The sequence below is a fragment of the Pteropus medius genome, unplaced genomic scaffold (genome assembly GCF_902729225.1).
Source record: "Pteropus medius unplaced genomic scaffold, Ma_sr-lr_union100, whole genome shotgun sequence".
Lineage (NCBI taxonomy): Eukaryota > Metazoa > Chordata > Mammalia > Chiroptera > Pteropodidae > Pteropus > Pteropus medius.
Window position 1 is genome coordinate 43166 of NW_024352790.1, and position 19627 is coordinate 62792.

The 19627-nt window shown below is 33.7% G+C and overlaps 1 protein-coding gene across 1 annotated transcript in view; it reads left to right on the plus strand.

The window, feature by feature from the left end:
- LAMA2 (laminin subunit alpha 2) overlaps positions 1-19627 on the plus strand; it is a 239010-nt gene that overhangs the window by 33531 nt on the left and 185852 nt on the right. Inside the window, exons 5-7 of the mRNA XM_039849938.1 lie at positions 2700-2813; positions 7048-7175; positions 15478-15564. Of these exons, the coding sequence (XP_039705872.1) occupies positions 2700-2813; positions 7048-7175; positions 15478-15564 (329 nt within the window). The remainder of the gene's footprint in view (positions 1-2699; positions 2814-7047; positions 7176-15477; positions 15565-19627) is intronic.

Below are 19627 nucleotides of genomic sequence, written 5' to 3' on the forward strand. Positions count from 1 at the left end.
TATTGTAGAGGTCAAGAACAGTAAGAAGAAGAATGGTTAATGTGCTATTTTGGCAGAACACAGTGATAATCACAGTTTGTGTTAGGATGACGGCAGGGGAAGTAGAAAAACATGTGTTTATTCTATATATACTTTGATAGTAGAACCAGGAGGACTTACTAATAGATGACACGCCAAAGAAGAATTGAAAGAAATAAAGCATTTAAGAATGAGTCAGATTACTAGCTTGAACAATTGGATATAATACCATTTACAGAGCTGGGAAAGAGCTGGTGGTGGAGGTGGCGGGGCAGCAGCAGGAAGGATCAACAGGTCCTTTCAGAAATATTAGTTTTGAAAAACTTGTAAAGTGTAGATATCAATGTACAGTTAGAATATGCAGCTCTTGAACTCAGAATATATGTCTGGTTTAGAGATATATATGTGAAAGGCATTATCAGCTATGTGACTGCATAAAATTACCTAGGAGAGAGTGTGATCAAAAAAGAGAAAAGTAACCTAGTCCCCAGGAGCTCCTGACAATGAGAAGTAGGGTCAAAGAGGAGATAGCAAAGAGATAGGGCAGGAACTTGGGGATTGAGGTGTCATGAAAACTAAAGAAGAGCGTACTGAGGGCGAAAAGAATCAACTAAACCAGTGTTGATAAGTCACATAACATGCAATTGTAGAACTGTCCACTGGATTTGGCTACCTGAAATTTTGTGACATGGACAAGAGCAGTTTTGATTGAGTGGTGGTGACACAAGAGAGGTTTGGATAGAATGAAGAGTAGAAGAGAAGTGAGGAAGCAAGGCTTTTAAAAATAATTTTACTAAGAAGAAAAGCAGGTAGGTAACTGGAAAGTTATGGGATATTAAGGAAATAATTTTGTCATTTTTGTTATATCTGTTAGTTATTGATGGAGATAGTAGATCATATTTTTGAGCTGATAGTATTGATCTAATAGAAAAGAAACCTGTGCAGAGAGGTAATATTGCTAAGACAATAGAGAATGGGATACAGATTACAAGTGGAGTGATATTAGAAACACTGCATGGCTACCCACATTATTTCAGAGGGGAATATGGCAAATGGAGATAAATACTTGTGCTTCTGAACTTGATAGTGGAAAGATGGCTTCCTAAGGCTTCAGTTGTCTTTGTGACTAGTGAGATGAAATCATTGGCCAAGAGAGGTACAGAGTTGGGAAGTTTGAGAAAGAGGATGTGGTATAAGCAGCACATTTGCAGAGTATAAAAATAAAGCATATTAATGTCAATCCTGTGAATATTTGTCCTGAAAAGAGAAAATCAGTTCTCTCTCTATTATCAACACTTTTAATTTCTATCCCCTTCTGGATATGTAGCTTCACCAGTTTTTAGAAATATACATTACAAAAGAAAATCTTTTCTATAATGAATCTAAGTGGCAAAAATTTTAATGGGGAGAAGTTATTAGGAAGGAATAGAAAATTAATCCCTTTTTTTTTGTACTGCCCAAATTAAGAGGAAAGTTGATTTTACTTTCCTTTCAAATATGAAGTATTGGTACATCTTTTTTTTTTTATGTGTTTGTTATCGATGTTCAAACTTAAGAGTCCTCATATCCTGAGGCAGAAGGAACATTTTTAACAACACACAAGTCTATATAGTTTATTACTTCAGTGATTTTTCTCGTTTTCATTTTCAACTGGGGGAAAAAAAGACCTTTTCATGATATATTATGTTGTAGCTAACCATCCAGAAATATGGTAAATAACTCACAAAATGCAATTATAACTTGAGGGGGGTCATAATAGAGGGCAGCAACATTTGCACCCCTTATTTTGCATCCAATCTAGCTTGTAGTAATTCCCACAGAAGGAAAACTTAATTGAGGGTAATAGTGGACTTGGACTAGGAGCTGGCATTGATACACAGATACTCTAAGACCCAAATATTCTTTTTAATCAGAAGTCTGTTTTTATCTGATAAAGTGTTTCATACATTACAAAAGGAATGATGAAAATGATTAATATGAGTTCTAGTAGAATAATACCACAAAACAAAATATCAAGAGAATATATGGTAAATAAATCATAAACTATTTTTTGCAAACTTGAGAAAGCATAATAGGATGAAGGAAATTCAGAATGAAAGATATGAAAGCTACGTGTGTAGAAGTCAGCTATGTATGTGATCAAATGTAAGAGTGGGATGCTATTTTTCTTCCAAATGATTGCAAAGATTTTCTGAAAGTGATGGTTTTAAAGGCAGTTTATATGTGAGAAAGGTAGCATATTGAGAGAATCAACATTCCTTAGGATGCCATTTGGTGCTAGAATAGGCTAAGGTTTTCTTAAGAATCCTTTTATGTCAGCTGCTTTTTTCAGTACTTTTCTTTCTAATTTTCCTGTCTGTACCTTTTACTTTGAGACTGTCACATTTCAATTCTTTATATCTCTACTTTATTTTACCATTTCAGAAGAAACACCAAGCTAATGCTCCCTCTAATCTCATTCCTGCCAAAAACGCTAAGGTCAGTATGAAGGCCGCCCTCCCCCTCCGCCCCCCATGCATCTCGAGGAAGCGTTCTGTAGCAATGTTTCAGTAATGTCAAAGTTTTGACAAGCACATTTGCCGAGTTTGCTACGTAAACATTTTTCTTTATCTAAAACAAGACAAAAAAACAAACTTTTAAAGATACCTCTGAGACTGACTTGAAACCTTACCTTTTTTCAGTCATGTTGGCCTAGGCACAGACGAGTTAACGGCACTATTTTTGGTGGCATCTGTGAACCCTGTCAATGCTTTGGTCATGCGGAATCCTGTGATGACATCACTGGAGAATGCCTGGTAAGTACTTTCTTCTTTGGGGATGCTGACTGACAAGGCTGAAATCAGCTCAACAGGCCCCGAAATTCAATTATTACCTGTGGGAACTTAAACACTTGAGTCAACAAGTGATTTGACACAGATCTTTATATCTAACTGAGCTGGAAGTTGAAAATGCCCTTTCATATGGGCTCTCCCTCAATAACAGATATTCCGAAGTGTTTATTCGTATTAGTCTATGAATTGAATTAGGATCAGATACATTAAAATAAAATATAACTAATGACTGAGATATAGGTCTACCACGAATATATATGGTTTCAATTTCCTCCATAAATCTACCAAAAATACTTCTCCAACAGAAAACGGTTTTATCTTCGTAATAGGAAAGTAAAATATAACTTTATAATAGACATAATTCAGTTTTTTCACATTGAAGACAGCATACTGCATTTTTTTTAATTTTAAAATTTCAACATTTAACTAAATATAAAGTATCATATGTAGATTCAAAAGTAATAAGTATATTCAGTACATATTCACCAGAGCTGCTTACTCGTACTTTTAAGTCTACACTTTAACTAGAAAATAAAAAAGCTCTACAGAGGGCAAAGCCCTCTCTATCCTGCTAAGGAGCCTTGGATTGGAGAATTACACTGAATAGGCCATTCTGATTAACTCAAGGGCATGTTAGTTTTATATTGCCTGACACGGCATGAAGCTTGAAACAACACTTCTCATTTCATTAGTCTTGCAGAAACACAATTTGAAATGGTGCCAATTTAGGAAGATATCATACTCTTATTTCTCTGTAGCGTTTAAGGCAGACTCTGTTCTCTGTATTTCTTAACGTTCCTTCTTTCTCTTGTTCATCCCCTGTACCTTTTCTTCTACATAAAAGCTTCTGGGAAAAATCCAAAATGAAAATTCAGGGCTTTTGTTTTAATGTAATTTGGCATTTAGATTTATTGATGCTCTTTCTGTTTTCTCTCTATAATATTTTACGTATTTGCTTTGCAGTATAAAGCATGATATCCTTAATTTGTAGATTTTTCTAATGGCATTTTTATTAATATAAAAATGAAGTAATTTTGACTTTAATTAGACCATAAGTCTTTTAAAATGTATGTTGGGAAAAATATTGGATTACCTTTAAAAACTTTATTAACATGCGATAGGAAATATTCAGACCAAAACTGACAAGGGTTTGCTTTACTTAAACCTTAAAAGACAAAAATAAATATATTACAATGACAGACTTATGATGGTCACAATAGTAACATTTCATGTTAAACTCATTAGTATTAAATAAGATCATGCTTTTGGCCCTTTTGGCTTTGTGATGTTTCTAAAAATGAAAGCCCTTTATTTAGAATAAAACAGTTTCATTCAGCATAATTTTGAGAGGGAGAAGGAAGGGAGCAATGATTATTTGACACTTTCTACTAATGAAACCTAGATTATTGACTGTTTCATAGACAGGGAGATAGGATGCTACCTTACATTACAGAGGGAATCTTAGGGAAACAATAGAGATTTTGATGATAGAGGCAGAAGCTGGTGTTTTGGGAGGTTTCCATTGTGGCTGATAAATAGGCAATCATGTAAGATATTTTCTGGAGACTTTCAACTGCCTTTTATCTGAAATAGTATTGATAGATAAGTGCTGATGTTCCATTTTGAACACATTGATTCCGATAAGGTCCACAAAGAGAAAAATAATTGAACATTATATACCAAGAGCATTCTTGCTATTCAGTTGACCAACACTTTAGCTTCTTTTTTATTATTTATGTTTTTCCCTTGTATTAATCAGATGATTTATGAAATTTACAGAAAAACTGCTTTTTAGTTTGCCTGGCTTTGAAATCTGATTAGACATGAACTAAAATATATTTTGGATATCAGATCACAACCTAGACCTCTGTTATAGGGTGGACCTATATGAAAAAGTCATTTTAACTCAAAGTGCATTTGAAGTGATCCAGGAAACATCCAAAGCCACATAGGAAGATTGTATACTTGCTCCTTTTCGTTGTTCTTGTGATATGTGATGTGAACAGATATTTGAAGAGAACTATTGTAGTAGGACACCTGTAAAAATAACCAACACATCAAAGTAAACCTTTCATCTTTTGATTTGGATTTTTATTATATCATTGTCTAATGTTGGTTTATAGTTTCAATTGCAAAAACACTCAAGTTTTAAGATTAATTTATTATTTCTATTAAATGAAATAAGACATTAGGGAATGTAAGAAGCCTCTACATGTTTCTTTTAAATCAGTAGTCAAAGAAAAACAGGGTCTCTGGGTTTTACAAGGTTTTCAGTTAAGTTTTAGAAACACCATTTCCAACCAGCTTAAGACATAATCAGCATTATAATCTTATTTTTTAAAACCCCTCAGTCTTTAAAGATATAATTTTGATTGTGTCATTATGACAGTAGGCAAAGAACATTTCAAGGAACATGTAATTTTTTAGTAATAGCCAACTTTAGCTAGACTTGAAAACTGAAAGGAACTAATGTGAAGATGAAATCAAAGAGAAAAACCTTTCTTCAAATTGATCCATGCTTTGTGCATTCTATCCAAATATGCTATTTAAACAACTGTTGATAGTGAAGTTAACCTCTATGCTATCTTTGAAAAAGGGTTACTAGATAAATTTGGGACAGAATTTAAAATACCTTAAAGAAAAACCTATTTTCAAGTATCCCTAGATACTAAAGAATTACCTATTCACTTGTGATTGATGAAACTGTCGAGATTTCAGAGCCTAAAAACTTCATAAATCTTGGGCTTTAGCTTCCTCAGTTTACAGAACATGTGAAGTTCAGAGAGTTAAGTGATTGGATTTTAAATTAATATCTTCTACTCAATAAAGAATCTGTCTCACTCCCTAAGGAATTTAATAAGTTATGTTCAAAAGTATTTATTTGTGTATTTTTTATTAAATCCACTTACTAAATGTAATTAAAATTGAGCTTCTTTAAAATATACTGAAAATATACTTTAAAATATACTGAAATAAATAGTAATTCAGAACTTTCATTATATTAGGTAGGCTATCCCAATGGTCATCAAATTAATAATAAATTTTTACTTTAGCTTAAAATTAATTTATATTTTAGTCATTTTCTCTACATATTTGGTTCTGATCATAATAACAAGGTATTTGTACCCTTAAACTCTGATGAATTCTTTTCAACATGAGAAAAAAATTACAGTTTCATATGCTTATAAAATTAAAAATGTATTTCAGTCATAATGAATTCATATTGTATGATATTTAACAGGCACTAGATAAGTTTTATTGTACCACTGGAGACTGAAAAAGTTATGTCTGCATGATGCCAAAACATCATACAAATATTTCTAATTGTGCAATTGGTAACTTTACAGACAATTCCATTGCTTGATTAACTGGACTGTTCACCTTTAAACTAGTCTAGATGAGTTTTGTGAACACAGCCTGAATTGATGGATATACTTTAATTAACATGAAGAAATCAAGACATAGATTATTATTTTTTTATTTTTGAAAAGGACATGGGTCTAATAAATACTAATTGACAGAAAAATGTGTTTCAGTTTAAAAAAATAAAAGTGTAAGGGAAATTGTATGTCTCTTGTGATTTCAATTTATATTAGTATACATTTAAAATTTTTAAGTATTCCTATTGTTTAATTATGAGTCAAACAAGCCCCTCGTAGATGTAATAATACATTAGTGCCTCATCCAAATCATCAGAGTCCACTGAGGTCCAAATTAATCTCTAAGGGAAGAGGGCTATAGTCTCAGAGGATTTGTGTGATTATTCACAGTTCTCCTTAAATCAACAGTTTTAAGCTGAACAATTGATTTTTACCTAGAATCAGTTACAGTTTTCATTGAACATATTTTATTAGAGCTCTATGACTATACATACACATATACGCACAGTCACGTGTACTTCCTTAAAAATATCTAAAACTAAAGAAAAAAGGAAATAAGATTTCCATTATGAAGCAAATTATAATGAATTTCAGTCATCTTTTTGTAAGCATACATCTGCTGAAACTAGCATGTAGTTTGTAAGCTAGATATTAAATTAACTTTCAGTGCTATTTCCCAGCTGTAAAATTGACCGTTTAATGTGGAAAATTATTCTTTTTAGCGGGAAACAGACTAATGAATCTGAAGACCTATTTTAGGTTTTTATGTTGTTGCTTGAGACCAAAATAACAAACTCTAATGTGCATTTCTTTCTTAGAACTGTAGGGACCATACAGGTGGCCCATATTGCAATAAATGTCTTCCTGGTTTCTATGGAGATCCTACTAAAGGAACCTCTGAAGACTGTCAGCCCTGTGCCTGTCCACTTAATATCGCATCCAATAAGTGAGTAACAAACTTACCTCTCTAACGAGTTGGGCATCCAGTTCTATAAGTGCATTTTCGAGATAGAGTGTACCCTTTCTCTTGTCACACATAAATAAATAATAAGTATATGCATTAATTTCTCAGAAGGTAATATGAGTTTTTCTAAATAGAAAATAAAGTTATGACTATTTATTCTGCAGAAGTTTTAATATTTTATCTGTATTTTTGGTGATTTAATATCGAAGAGCCAGAATTCAAATAGCATTTCTAAACTAAATGCAAAGAACAGACATATTTTATACACACATATAATCATGAACACACACATATATTTTCACACTGTGATAAAAAGACCATTAACATAAATGCTGCTCCTTTGGGTCCCAGCTTCACACTATTTGCTTTTAAATCTTGGGCAAGTCACAAACCCCTCAAAATGGTAAAATGAGATCAATCTACTGGACCTTTAAGCACCAGTTCTATCCCTTAGTTATCATAGGGTTTACCGTATTATCATATAATGTCATATTATATATGTTTATCTTATCAAAAGTTATAGTGGTATTATAATAAATTATATGACTATTGAAATATAGGTGATAATTAGCATCTTTTTCGACATAAACTAGATCTAGAAAAAGTTTGACAAACTTCACACAATTTTCCTAGTCATCCGGTTTACTTCCTTTCTTTCTTTTTTCTTTCCTTCTTTCTTTTTTTTAAAATTTTTTTCCCTTTTGTTCACCTAGAGTAATAAACTCTTAGAGAAAAATTTTAAATATATATTTTTTATCTGCCTCTTCCCCTTATCTTTTAGGGAAATAACTCTATCCCAGCTGCTCTAATTCAAATTCCCTCAGGGCAGCAATCCTTAAGTAAATACCTAAGAAAGAAAATGAAACAATTTTTTTTTTTTAATGGAGCATACTATGTTCAACCAAAGTGAACATTTTTTACTGTAAAAAGTTGTAAATAACTATAATTTTAAATGAAAGGAATTTTTTTTGAGAACTCTCTTAAAGGTAAACTTGGTGCTTAATAAAGTTCATATGATAGTATGTATTTTTCAACTATTTTAATGTTGTAATAATGCTCATATAGCAGAATTTTTTAATGATTGTTTAATAAAATCTGTCAGCTATAGTCTTTTAATGTGAAGGTGTCAAGATACTACTAATGAAAAATGGCCTTTTGTTAGTAGAGTCAATGGATACTACAAGCTAAAGACTGAGAATAATTCTGTCATTAAGCTAAAAAGTCCTCACTGGAATTATGCTTCTTACTCTTCAGCTAACACGAAACCCTGGTCCTTCTGGCAACAGCTCTCCTTTCTCAAAATTCTCCACGTTAGTCCCCGGAAAAGAAGAGAAAGAACTAACATTTAATAAAAACAGACTATTATATTCTAGATATAAGGTCAAGCACTATATTTGATATTAGTTCATCCACTCAAACAAGCCAATAAAGTGTATATTATTATCCTCATTTTATAGATTTTTTAAAAAAGATTCTGAGTGAGAAAATAATAGTATGGAACCAATTCTAGAGCTAGAATTCCTTGATTTAAATGCTGAGTTTCATGCTTTGTAGCTGCATGACTCTGGAAAAGATGCTTTTCCTGTGTCTCAGTTCTGTCCTTATTGTGATAATAGGACCATCTCATAGGGTTATTATGAGAATTACATAAATTAAAATACACAGAGCACCTAAAATAGTAATCGGACAGGATAAGCCCCAAACAAGGACTGACTATAATGAAGTAAATTTTCAGAGTCATAAAATACTAAACTGTCAGTGTTGAAAGTTTAAATCCATGTGCTTTCCAGTTGCCCATACTCTACATCGAGACTTCTTTAACAAACACACTGCATTTTAAGTGTTAACATCACAAACAATTAAATGGGAAATTGAGTTATTAGTGATGAAATCATTTCCAGAGTTTAGGGCATGAGCCTGGGTGGGCACACAACTTTCAGAGAAGAGGAAGAAGGCAAAAGAGAAATCTACTACAAAATAATAAATATAGGAGAACAAATTAAATTCCTTCACAATTAATGGTTAGTCAGCCCTATGTTGACTGTAAGGTGACACAAAACTTGCTCTCTGGTATACTTGTGAAGTGTTAGATCATGCAGTAGAGCACCTACTTATTCACTATGGCTAAATGAATTCTTCAGAACCGTCTAATATACATGAAACACGCTGTTCAACACTATCTTCCACTGAAGAAAGCAGAAGAATTGTGTCTATCCATTCATTTGCATTGCACTTCTTCTTGGCTAAAAAGTCATAGGGACTATCATAGTTGTCAATCCATTAGAGATGGCCATTCATAGTATCATATTAATCTTATCCTAATGCATTTTTGGAATTATGTAATTGATTAAATTTGTAGAGCTTATGGATTAATCCTCAAAGCCGACCAACAATAAAAGCACTGGGCTACTAGGGAAGAACTTTGTTTGGGTTATTGTAGGCATTTTTGGCCCATCCTTCTCAGTTTCCTATGCTTCTACCTTAATAATAGATTCCAGTTGTGTTCCCGAAAGGAAAAAGAGTCAGCAGGCATTAAATACCATCCATCAGTGCCAAAGGGATTGAGGTCCCAGAGTCTAGTGATTGTATTTCCTAAAGTATGTGTATTCCAATTTTATATAATTATGTAAATCTTGATTTAAAAATAAAGACAATTAAAGACAATTCGATAATGACCGAATCAGTTACACCAAGTATTTAAAGGTAGTTTCATTTACATTAAATAATTATTAAATTATTAAGTAATAATTTTATTCACACAAGTAGAATTCAGAATAGAGCAGTAACATGTTTTAAATTCCAGCTTTTAATGTGGTGTTTTTATAGTAGAAAAGGGGCACAGTAACAATCCATTTATTTAAAAAAATCCTGGAAGTTTGTTTTCAGAGTTATAAAGTCTTTTAAATTTAAACCAACTTGGAAAATGAACATAGTTTACTGCAAAATTATGATGAGAAAAATTAAATCTAATAACCTTAATTTTTTTAAATTACTAAATAATGAGACACTTAATGCCTTAGGGGAACAGTCCTTAAAAAGTTTTTAGTCATCACTGTTATAATTTGAGTTAGAAATTCTGTGGAATAAATTTAATATATTGAATATGAATATGTTGATATGAATATATGAATATGAATATGTGATATCCATATGAATATATTGAATGTCAATATAAGTATATTGAATCTGGAATTCAAAAGATGGGATTTGAATTTTCACAGGTTATTCAGAAAAAAAGAAAGAAATCAGATAAAGGTTGCTGCAACCTTCATCTGGAAGTGTAAAACTTAGTGATGGTTTTGCCTTGATGATTTATCTATTTAATTCCTGGTCATAAATCTTATAAATCATAAGCATTTTGGCTCCAAGTTTTTTACATAATATTGCTAAATAAATCAAATGTGTAGGGAGATAGAGATAGATTGGTATACTTATTATGATGTATACATACAGACAAGCATATACTATTTAAATTATACATATATATCAACTTCATTAACGATTTACAGTGTCCATTCTTTGCTTAGCCTTCTCATCTTGGTTATGTACATATTCTAGGTATAGACTATAACTAGGCAGTGAAATTTATCTCTAGAGAAGCAAGTAAAATGGAAATATTTCAAATGTTTTATATTCATTTATTTCTGGCATCACGTAGCTTGTAGATTAAATATTATGTGAAAAGACATAATTGTTTGCCCTTGAACACTCAGGATGTATTTGAGTAGATAATATTATTAAAATCATAGATTTTTTTTATCAGTTGTATAATAAAAGTAGAGATATTTTTTGCACAAGACTGGACAGAGGATAGGCCTTCAATAGGTTCTATCTACTAAAATTTTTGTAAATACTTCTTTGTGTGCATCAGGAATGCTAAAATTTGGATTTCTGAAAAAATGGAACACTGCTAGACCTGACTTTTGGGCTCACTCAAGTGTCCACACTGAATTATTGTTGTTAAAATTAGTAGTTACAATGGAGAAATATTATTCTCTAATATTCTAAGGCAAAAGGTATTTTAAAGAAACATTCAGCAATGTTATTTAGAAATTTTAGAGCGTGTAAGGTATTTTAGAGCACTTTCCTACACATTCTTTTATGTCTATATAGGCAATTATGATATATCGTACTAGTCCCATTAAACAAGAATGGAAGACTAAACTCCAGAGAAATTAAATGCCTTGGTCGTGATCATATGGCTTGCTTGTGGCAGAACCAGTATTAGAACCCATATATTCACCTCTCTGTGCTTCTTCCAGTGGGGCTATAGAAATAAAAACAATTTCAGAAATACTGAAGAGAAGCAAAAGGAAATTAATAGAATTTAATAATGGACAAACTGCTGTAAATGTTCATTGTAAAAAATGACTCAAGGGTTTGGCAAAAGTTATGCTAACTCAAATGTAAGGGACTAAAGCAGGACAAGAAAGTGCAAGTATAATTATTTAACAAATAACTAAGTACCTTAAAACTTAAACAAATCAACGTACTTTGGCAAAAAATTTTAAAGTGCTAAATTGCAGCTATGATTTATTGTGCCACTATGCTAAGAGTTTGCTTTTATACTTTTTCAGTATGAAAGGCTTTAGTAGGTAGATCATCTCATTTTGCAGAATGAGAAACTCATGTTTAGAGAAATATAGTATCCAATGACACAGAAAATAACTCAATACTGATTACAAAGCCTGTAAGTGGTCATTAAGTCAGATTTCATAATATTCGAAGATAACTAAAGAAATGTGAGTTTGCTTACTGATTCTTGTAAGAGTAAGTAAAACAGAGATCACTAAACTGAAAGAAGAAAGAACTTATGAAGAAACTTCAAAAATTCATGTGGCCCAAACCCACATCATGAACTAAATGAGTTTTTTCTTCATTTTTCTTCTCTTCTTCTCTGTCCTCTGCTCCTTTGGCAATTAGGTTTGAACATCCTCATTACTCTGACCCCCAGCTTCCTTACTGACGCTTTGCAGCGTCTCATCCCTTTGTGTCGCTTTCCCTGCTCAGGTGTTCTGGATTACAATTAGTTAAAAAGACTCCTGCTTCCCTATCATACATGCAAACACAGTACATGCTCTAAAATCCTAATCCTCATGATGGAAATGTTATGCCAGTGACAAAAGGAATAGTTATCTCATATCACATCACAGTCCCAAGAGACAGTTCAGCTCCCTCTTGCATTAGCTGTGAGAAAGCTCAAAGCCATATGTTTACCTGCCACTATCAAATACCTTACAAAATTCATTTTGCACTCTAAATATGCCCTTGATTTTATATTATTTTTTAGTGTTTTTTTCTCTTGAAACTTATTGTATCATTTTATTTTAATGTACATATTTTGATAGGTAAAATTAAATTCCTTTTGGAGCAAGGCTAATTGTATACATACATATGTTTTTGCATACATAAACACATACACTTATGTTCACATACACAGACATACATATATACACATATATATATCTACTTATAAATTAATCATTGTAAGTATAAATTGTATGTTCAGCCATTAAAAAGGACTATTTTTATGTGTAGATCCTTGCTATGTAGTCCAAAAATTACTTCTCTTCCTCTCTCTATTTGTGGAAAATGCTTGCTGTTCTTAGATCTCTAGTGTCTTCTGTGGCATGGAATAGATAATTCAGGAAGCAGAACACTCTCGCTGCCAGTGTAGAGCTAGCTAACTAGAATTAAATGACATAGTCTTGGAATCACTTGAGGTCAACAATGATCTTACGGTTCCCTCTTTCTGTCACAGAACAGTTAGTTTCAAATTTTAGCCAAAATCGGTGTCAGGTTGCTGCATTTGCTAATCCAGATTCTATAGACATGTTTTGTTTTCTAGGTTTATCCCTCATTCTTATTTTATTTTTGGCGTTGAATGTCATCTTCTCCATAGCTACAACTGCAAGTATAGTCGTAATGGAGTGAACCTTCAGTTTGTGTTGTTTAAAGAATATTGAAGCCCAAATACAGTTTTATGTTATGAGGACATTTTATTTAGACACATCACGTCAAGTATTTATATCACCAAAAGTTCAGACTTACTTAATTCTTATGAATAAGTTGAATGCTGGTTGGTTATTGAGAAAAGAGAGCATCAGATTAGAATTCAGAAGTCCCGGATACCATGCTAAATTCTCCTGGCAATGACTTTGGGCAAGAAAAATTATGCCTGACCCAACCAGCTGATAAAATTTTGGAAAGATGCGATAAAATTATTAGCAAAATCACTCAGAAAATGTAAAGAGCTAGTTAAATCTAGTATATTATTGTACTGCTCATCTTTTCCTGAAAAAATATTGATTTTTGTCAGTGATAGCATTTTAATATACTTCTGTCAGCTTTAAGTGATGCATAAGTATATTTAAGAATTTGAAATCTATTTTATAAATAGTTTTCAAGTGTCAGGATCCTTTTCAAGTACGTTTAACATGGCTTATGATAAACTGATTTAGGATTTTTAAAAAATAATTGATATGGTTTTCTTTCAATCACTGTAGATCCACATGGAGGGGAAACCTAAGGCTTCTATTTAGTCATTCTCCATAGATGATAAGATAGTTATAGAATGCCAGCCTAAAAAAAAGACATATGCATATTCTAGAGATTTGTCAAAATCCAGTCCTTCATTTTATGTCTGAAAACAATAGCCGATCACGGAGTAAGGAAGGGAAAAATCTTATTTCTTTTAATTTTTACTTGTGCCTCTTCTCTTCAGTGCAATCATTCTCCTGTCAAGAAAATCACCCACAGTGAGCTCCCTTTGGGTGACAGGTGGCAAACCACAGGCTACTTTCTAAAAGATGGTTCTCTTCTCACACAGCGTAGGTTGGGTGTGTTTTCGTTCTGCTGTTCGTGGCAGCCACCAGAACCCCTTAACATGGAATCTTTTAACTGGATAACAGTTGTGAACTCAAAATATCCCAGACCAGGCTTCCTCCCCTTTTACCCCAACAGATTTATTTAGACTTCCCATTGAGTTGAAATGTCTAAAATGATAGAATGACTTGGTCCTAATAGCTTGCTACTATCAAAATAATAAGAATTATTAAATCTTTAAAGGACTACTATGAGTGAAGCCAGAGTAATACTATTCAAAAATAGTACTCATGATCAGATCTGCACAAGTTAAGAAAGTGTTCCAAAGTCATGCAAACATCAGGAGTGAAACAAGCCTAGGAGGTGCAGTGTTTAATTTGTTGTTCGCTCTTTAATTCATTTAGCCAACAAGCAAGCTTCTATTGAATTGTCCTGTCATATGTAATAGAAAATAAATCTATTTAGGGAAAACATAATGGAAGAAAGATTAATTGAGGGCATTTTCTTTTAAAATAGTAGAGCAGCAGAACTCACAGAATGCAAAGTGATTGATGGCTCTTGAGAAAGCCATGATGTCAGTCTCAGGATAAGTGTTCATGCATAAGAGGTGTCTCTCGCGAGGCAAAGAAATGTGGCTGGAGTTGACCATGTCGTTGAAAGCTAAAGCTGGCACATAATTGCTCTGCTGTTTCTGGATTCGGTGTTCAACTCTATTGGTTCAGACCCACACTGGAAATGTGTGCAAAAGAGGTAAATTTTGGAGCATACCAGAAAATGAAAAATGGCAAAGTTTTTGTTTGTTCGTTTGTTTTGATTTTATTATAAATTTAAGTAGACTATTCATGCTTGATCTCTTCCGAAAGCTTTTTGGAGGATTCCATCTGTGTAAACCACGTGCCCATGAACACACATGGGCAGCAGCCTGCTCTCGCTCACTCGCTCTCTCTTTCTCTCCCTCCCTCTCTCCTTCCCTTGCCCTTTTCTCTCACCCATGATGAAAGGGGAAAAAGTGGGAACCCTACCACCACCACCATCACTACCACATACTGAGTTTTCCAAAATCTCTAACAGATTTCTCTGGGAGGCTTCAAATTCAGAAGGACTTGGCTGGAGAGGAAGAATATGAGGCTATATTGTGCCAGGCCTGAGAATCCATAAAAAGGAGCAGTACAGTCCCACTTGTTACTGATGAGCACAGACCGAGAACAGTCAAAAGTCAGTTAATAACATGTCACATGGATATTGCTCTCCACTGGGCTATATTCACATCTGCAGAAATAGCGATGTCATTTCATCCTCGACTGGCCAGACCCTGATCTCTGTCTGCGAGACGAGAATGACCAGCCTGTACCTTTTTGTCACAGCAGTACTGGAGAGAGAGAGATGAAAATATGCCGCTAATGACTTTGTGTATGTGCTTCTTCCTTGTCCCTGTTGTTCCCCAACAACATCAACATAGCTTTAGCCCGACGTGCCATTTAGACCGAAGCCTTGGATTGATCTGTGATGAATGCCCTGTCGGGTATACAGGACCACGCTGCGAGAGGTAAGCACACACTACACTGTCTTTCAAAATGATTTCTACCTTGGGAGTTATAAAACCACAGGCATTATCATCCTTTGCACTACCCCAGAAAAGCTGCCACACTCAGTGAGATGAAATAAAGTGTCTCACCATACTTGTCAAACAAATGCATTATATTTTTATAGTTTATTTATTCTCTAGAAATTGCTCTATAAATCTCCACTCACTCAGAGAATGTTTGATTAATGTTTTAATCTTAAAGGTTAAGCATTAACCTACAATCTTTCTAGAAAGTATTACTCAAGTGGAAAGTCATGAACTTTAAGATTTATCTTACTGTCTACGTTGGCACCATTTATTTTTCATAATTAGCTTTTTGTCCTTAAAACACGGCTTAAATGTGTAGTTCATAGTTCAGGAAGTGGTTTTTAATTTACCTTAAATATAATTTGAAAATAGAAATAAAATGTAATTTGTTATCATGATTTATATCCTCTTCTGAGCACTTCTAAGCCAATATTTTAATTCTTGTTGATTTTACTAGGCTGCTTTGCAGTAGAATCATATATATTATTTCATGTAATTTATGTGATTATTTTTCTTCCTGAAATCTTTTTGAAGAAAAGGTTCTTCTGGAATTTAGTTTCAATATGAAAAAAGTAAAGATTTCTCCCTTGATATCATTGACAAACACACTACCTCTTTGGTTTTAGCACTGAAAATAGTCTCCTTTGCTGCCGTTGCTGGGGGTTGGGGAGGGGTGGCAGAGGAAGTGACCTGCTTTCACCTATCACCACCAAGGCTAACACCACAGAGGGCTATTTCTGCCTTTCTTTTCTTGTCCTCTTGGCAGCCATCACCCTTATTTCAACCAGAGTACATAAAGTTAATGAAACAGGATCCAATCTCCCAGAGAGAATTTAGCTAACTGCTAGCAGCCTGTGGACGAAGTCCTAATAACAGTTTCTAGCAGCAACCAGTGCTATTTGTGAGTATGGTAGCATCTGTAAATTAGTAATGGAAGAACAGAACTGAAGTAAGGATTTATTAGCAATCAAAAAACTAGAGGTCGTTAATTGTGTTTTTAAAAAAGAGGGCATATGTATATTACTTACTATAATAGCAGAACATATCATTGCCAAGATAGATTTTGTCAAATTCCTAACCACCACCACCCCCTCCCCAACCTCCTGCTGACTACAAGCGATCTATTTTTTTTAGCAACTGGAAAATGACAGCTGCTCTGTCATACAAAGCCATTAAATCCACTTATCTAGGTGATCATAATCTCTGATGTATTTATATTGCTTTCATTCATGCTCTGTATTTTCTATACTTCTTAGACAATACTTTCTGAACCATATTCAATTTAATATCTTACATTTTATTTAACAAATATCTATTTAGCAACCATCATGTGCTAGGCACAGAGCTAGACATAGCATATAAACAGATGCATTATACAATCCTTGCCCTCAAGCAGCTCACATCTTTAATGTGGGTGAGAATGGCTGAATGTGTTCTGGAAAGAATTCTAATCTGCTTAATAAAAATCTCCAAAGAAAGTAATACCTGACAGAAAGCATGATTTCCTGTCTAAAATTTTTATTAATCTGATTAAAAGGAAGATGGAAACATGCATATACAGTTTATCAAATGGCATATCTTATCTCCAATTCAAGGTTTTAAGTCAAAAATAATCTTAATTTATTATTATAAAGAAGATGATATATTATATTTTTCTAGCCAGAATTTGGATTAAGATTTTCTGGGAATATTTAGAATTTACTATTTCTTTGTATTTATATAAACCAAAAAGTCCATTAGCCGGGTCCAAAATATTCAAAGAAATATTTTTTGAGATGTGCAGGCTTCAGTGGAAAGGAGGGGGAATAAAAGTTGGGGTAAGGAGGAGGTACTAAAATTTTGTAATCAAAACTATTCTGGAAGTGATTAGTGTAATCAGATGATGCACATCATCTTCATAAAATCAGCATTAGAAAACTAAAGCAGCGTTTCCCAAACTATGGATGTCCTTGGAATAGAGCTCTGTGATCACATAAGTTTGGGAAGTATCTTTTAACATGTTAAAAGTTCTGACATATCCTTGAGTGAAGAAATTTGTTCAATTTGTTTAACTAAGTGTTTTCTAATCTTATGTGACCATACATCCCCTGCTTTTATTATATTGCTTTTATTATATTTCAAGAATGCATCTCAGACTATAACTCAAGTAGACATGACTTGTAACTTTATATTCTTTATCTCAATTTAATTTCTATTCTGATACCAAATGAGCCATATGTAGGAGCTGTGAGAGCTTGGAAACATAATCTCAGTCAAGTATACTTTAAACTTACACAATGTCATATGTCAATTATATCTCAATTAAAATATTTTTTCTCTCTCCTCTGTATTTCCTAGTTTTGCACTAAAATTCTAACAAGCTTACTTAGTACCAAGGCCTGAATGCTTGAGAGAGAGAGAGAGACAGACAGACAGACAGACAGACAGATTGACAGACTGACAGACAGACAGACAGACTGAGACTGAGACTGTGTGTGTGTTTTGTGTAATGGCCATATGGTGGGGCCAGCCAGAACTGAGCAATTGATCCAAGTGTGTTTCTGCTAACCTCTTCCTTTTCCATGTCCTCCTGATTACCTTTCCCTTCAGGTCTAATAACTCTATGCACTCTTTTCACACCACTCATGGGGCACAGTACTCATTCTGCTGCTTCTGTTGCACCTTGGGACCCATCGACATCTCTATTCTCATCACTTTCCCTTCATCTGCCTCTCTATCTCCACCACATTTTCTCATCAAAGATGATTTGCAGGAAGAGATGCCATGTTCATAGAAATGGTGACTTTTAAAGCTCAAAGTCCAAATTTTTATGTTTCTGCTTTCTTCCTTGCCAGATCCCTTAACTCAGTCATGTAGCACGAGAATGGTTGTGCTGCCTGAGTTGAGAGAATGAAGAAAAATCATGAAAAAGAGGGTGGTAAAAGAAGATATGATAAAATATTGATTGCTATTCTGTTACATGTAGAACACTACTTACAATTTTGGGAAACTTTTGAGTGGGGCCAAAGTACCTGTACTCTCAAATATCACTGTTTTCCTCTGACTGGTGAATGTTTTAAACAACAACAACAAAAAGAGAGTCAGGGGATGAGGTATTCATCATGGCACTTTGCTAAGATCCTAGGCTTTTATCACCTGGACAAGAAGAGAAGAAAATAGATAAACAAAGAGACAGTATCTAGAAAGGCAAAAAGGGATGAATGTTGGAGCATCAAAAGAAATTGAAAAGAATATGGAGGAAAAAAAGTAAACTAAATGCTGATGATACCTGCTCTGGTGGACCTTAGCTACTTTCAGAATAAGTGTGTAGCCTCAGCAACATATCAAACTCTATGGAGAAAGGCATTAAAAGGACAGGGGCAAGTTCACCCAGTGGGATCTATAGGGCCACATGAAATTTAATGGCATACTTGGACCCCTTAAACTCTGTCCCCTCCCTAGCTGGCTGGCTAACTTTTAACAACCCCTCCCTAAGTGAGGAAAGAATGGTCAAAATCAAATCTAATTTCACAATTGCTACTGAGAATGCAGAAGGTATTTAAATCTAATTGCTTAATTAAAATTTGGAAAATTTACCTATAATTTTATCCACAATTCATATTTGATGCTAGAGAAGTTTTTTTTTTTTTAATTTCAATTCCCAAATTATAGTTAGATGTTCTCTGCTTTAGAAATACCTGACTCTGAATCAAGTTTAATTGCCATCTGATCACTGTGTTGGTGAGAATTTCTACTGATGTTTAAGTCTCCTTGAGCCCTTGAGTCCTGGATGCAGAGCATGGGGTGCAGAAATAAGAAAAGAGAAACTTATACTTACTTGATAGTAACACTAACAAAATTGTGACTCTAAGTGTGGTTTGAAAAGGCTGCTCATGTGGTTTCATAGTGTGTACACTGCACAAAAGTATTCGGCTAAGAGGCAGATTAGGGGTTCAAATCCAGGATGTCCTCTTGCAGATACACTTGCTGTGCTGTGCCTCGGTGCCCAGCTGTGTCC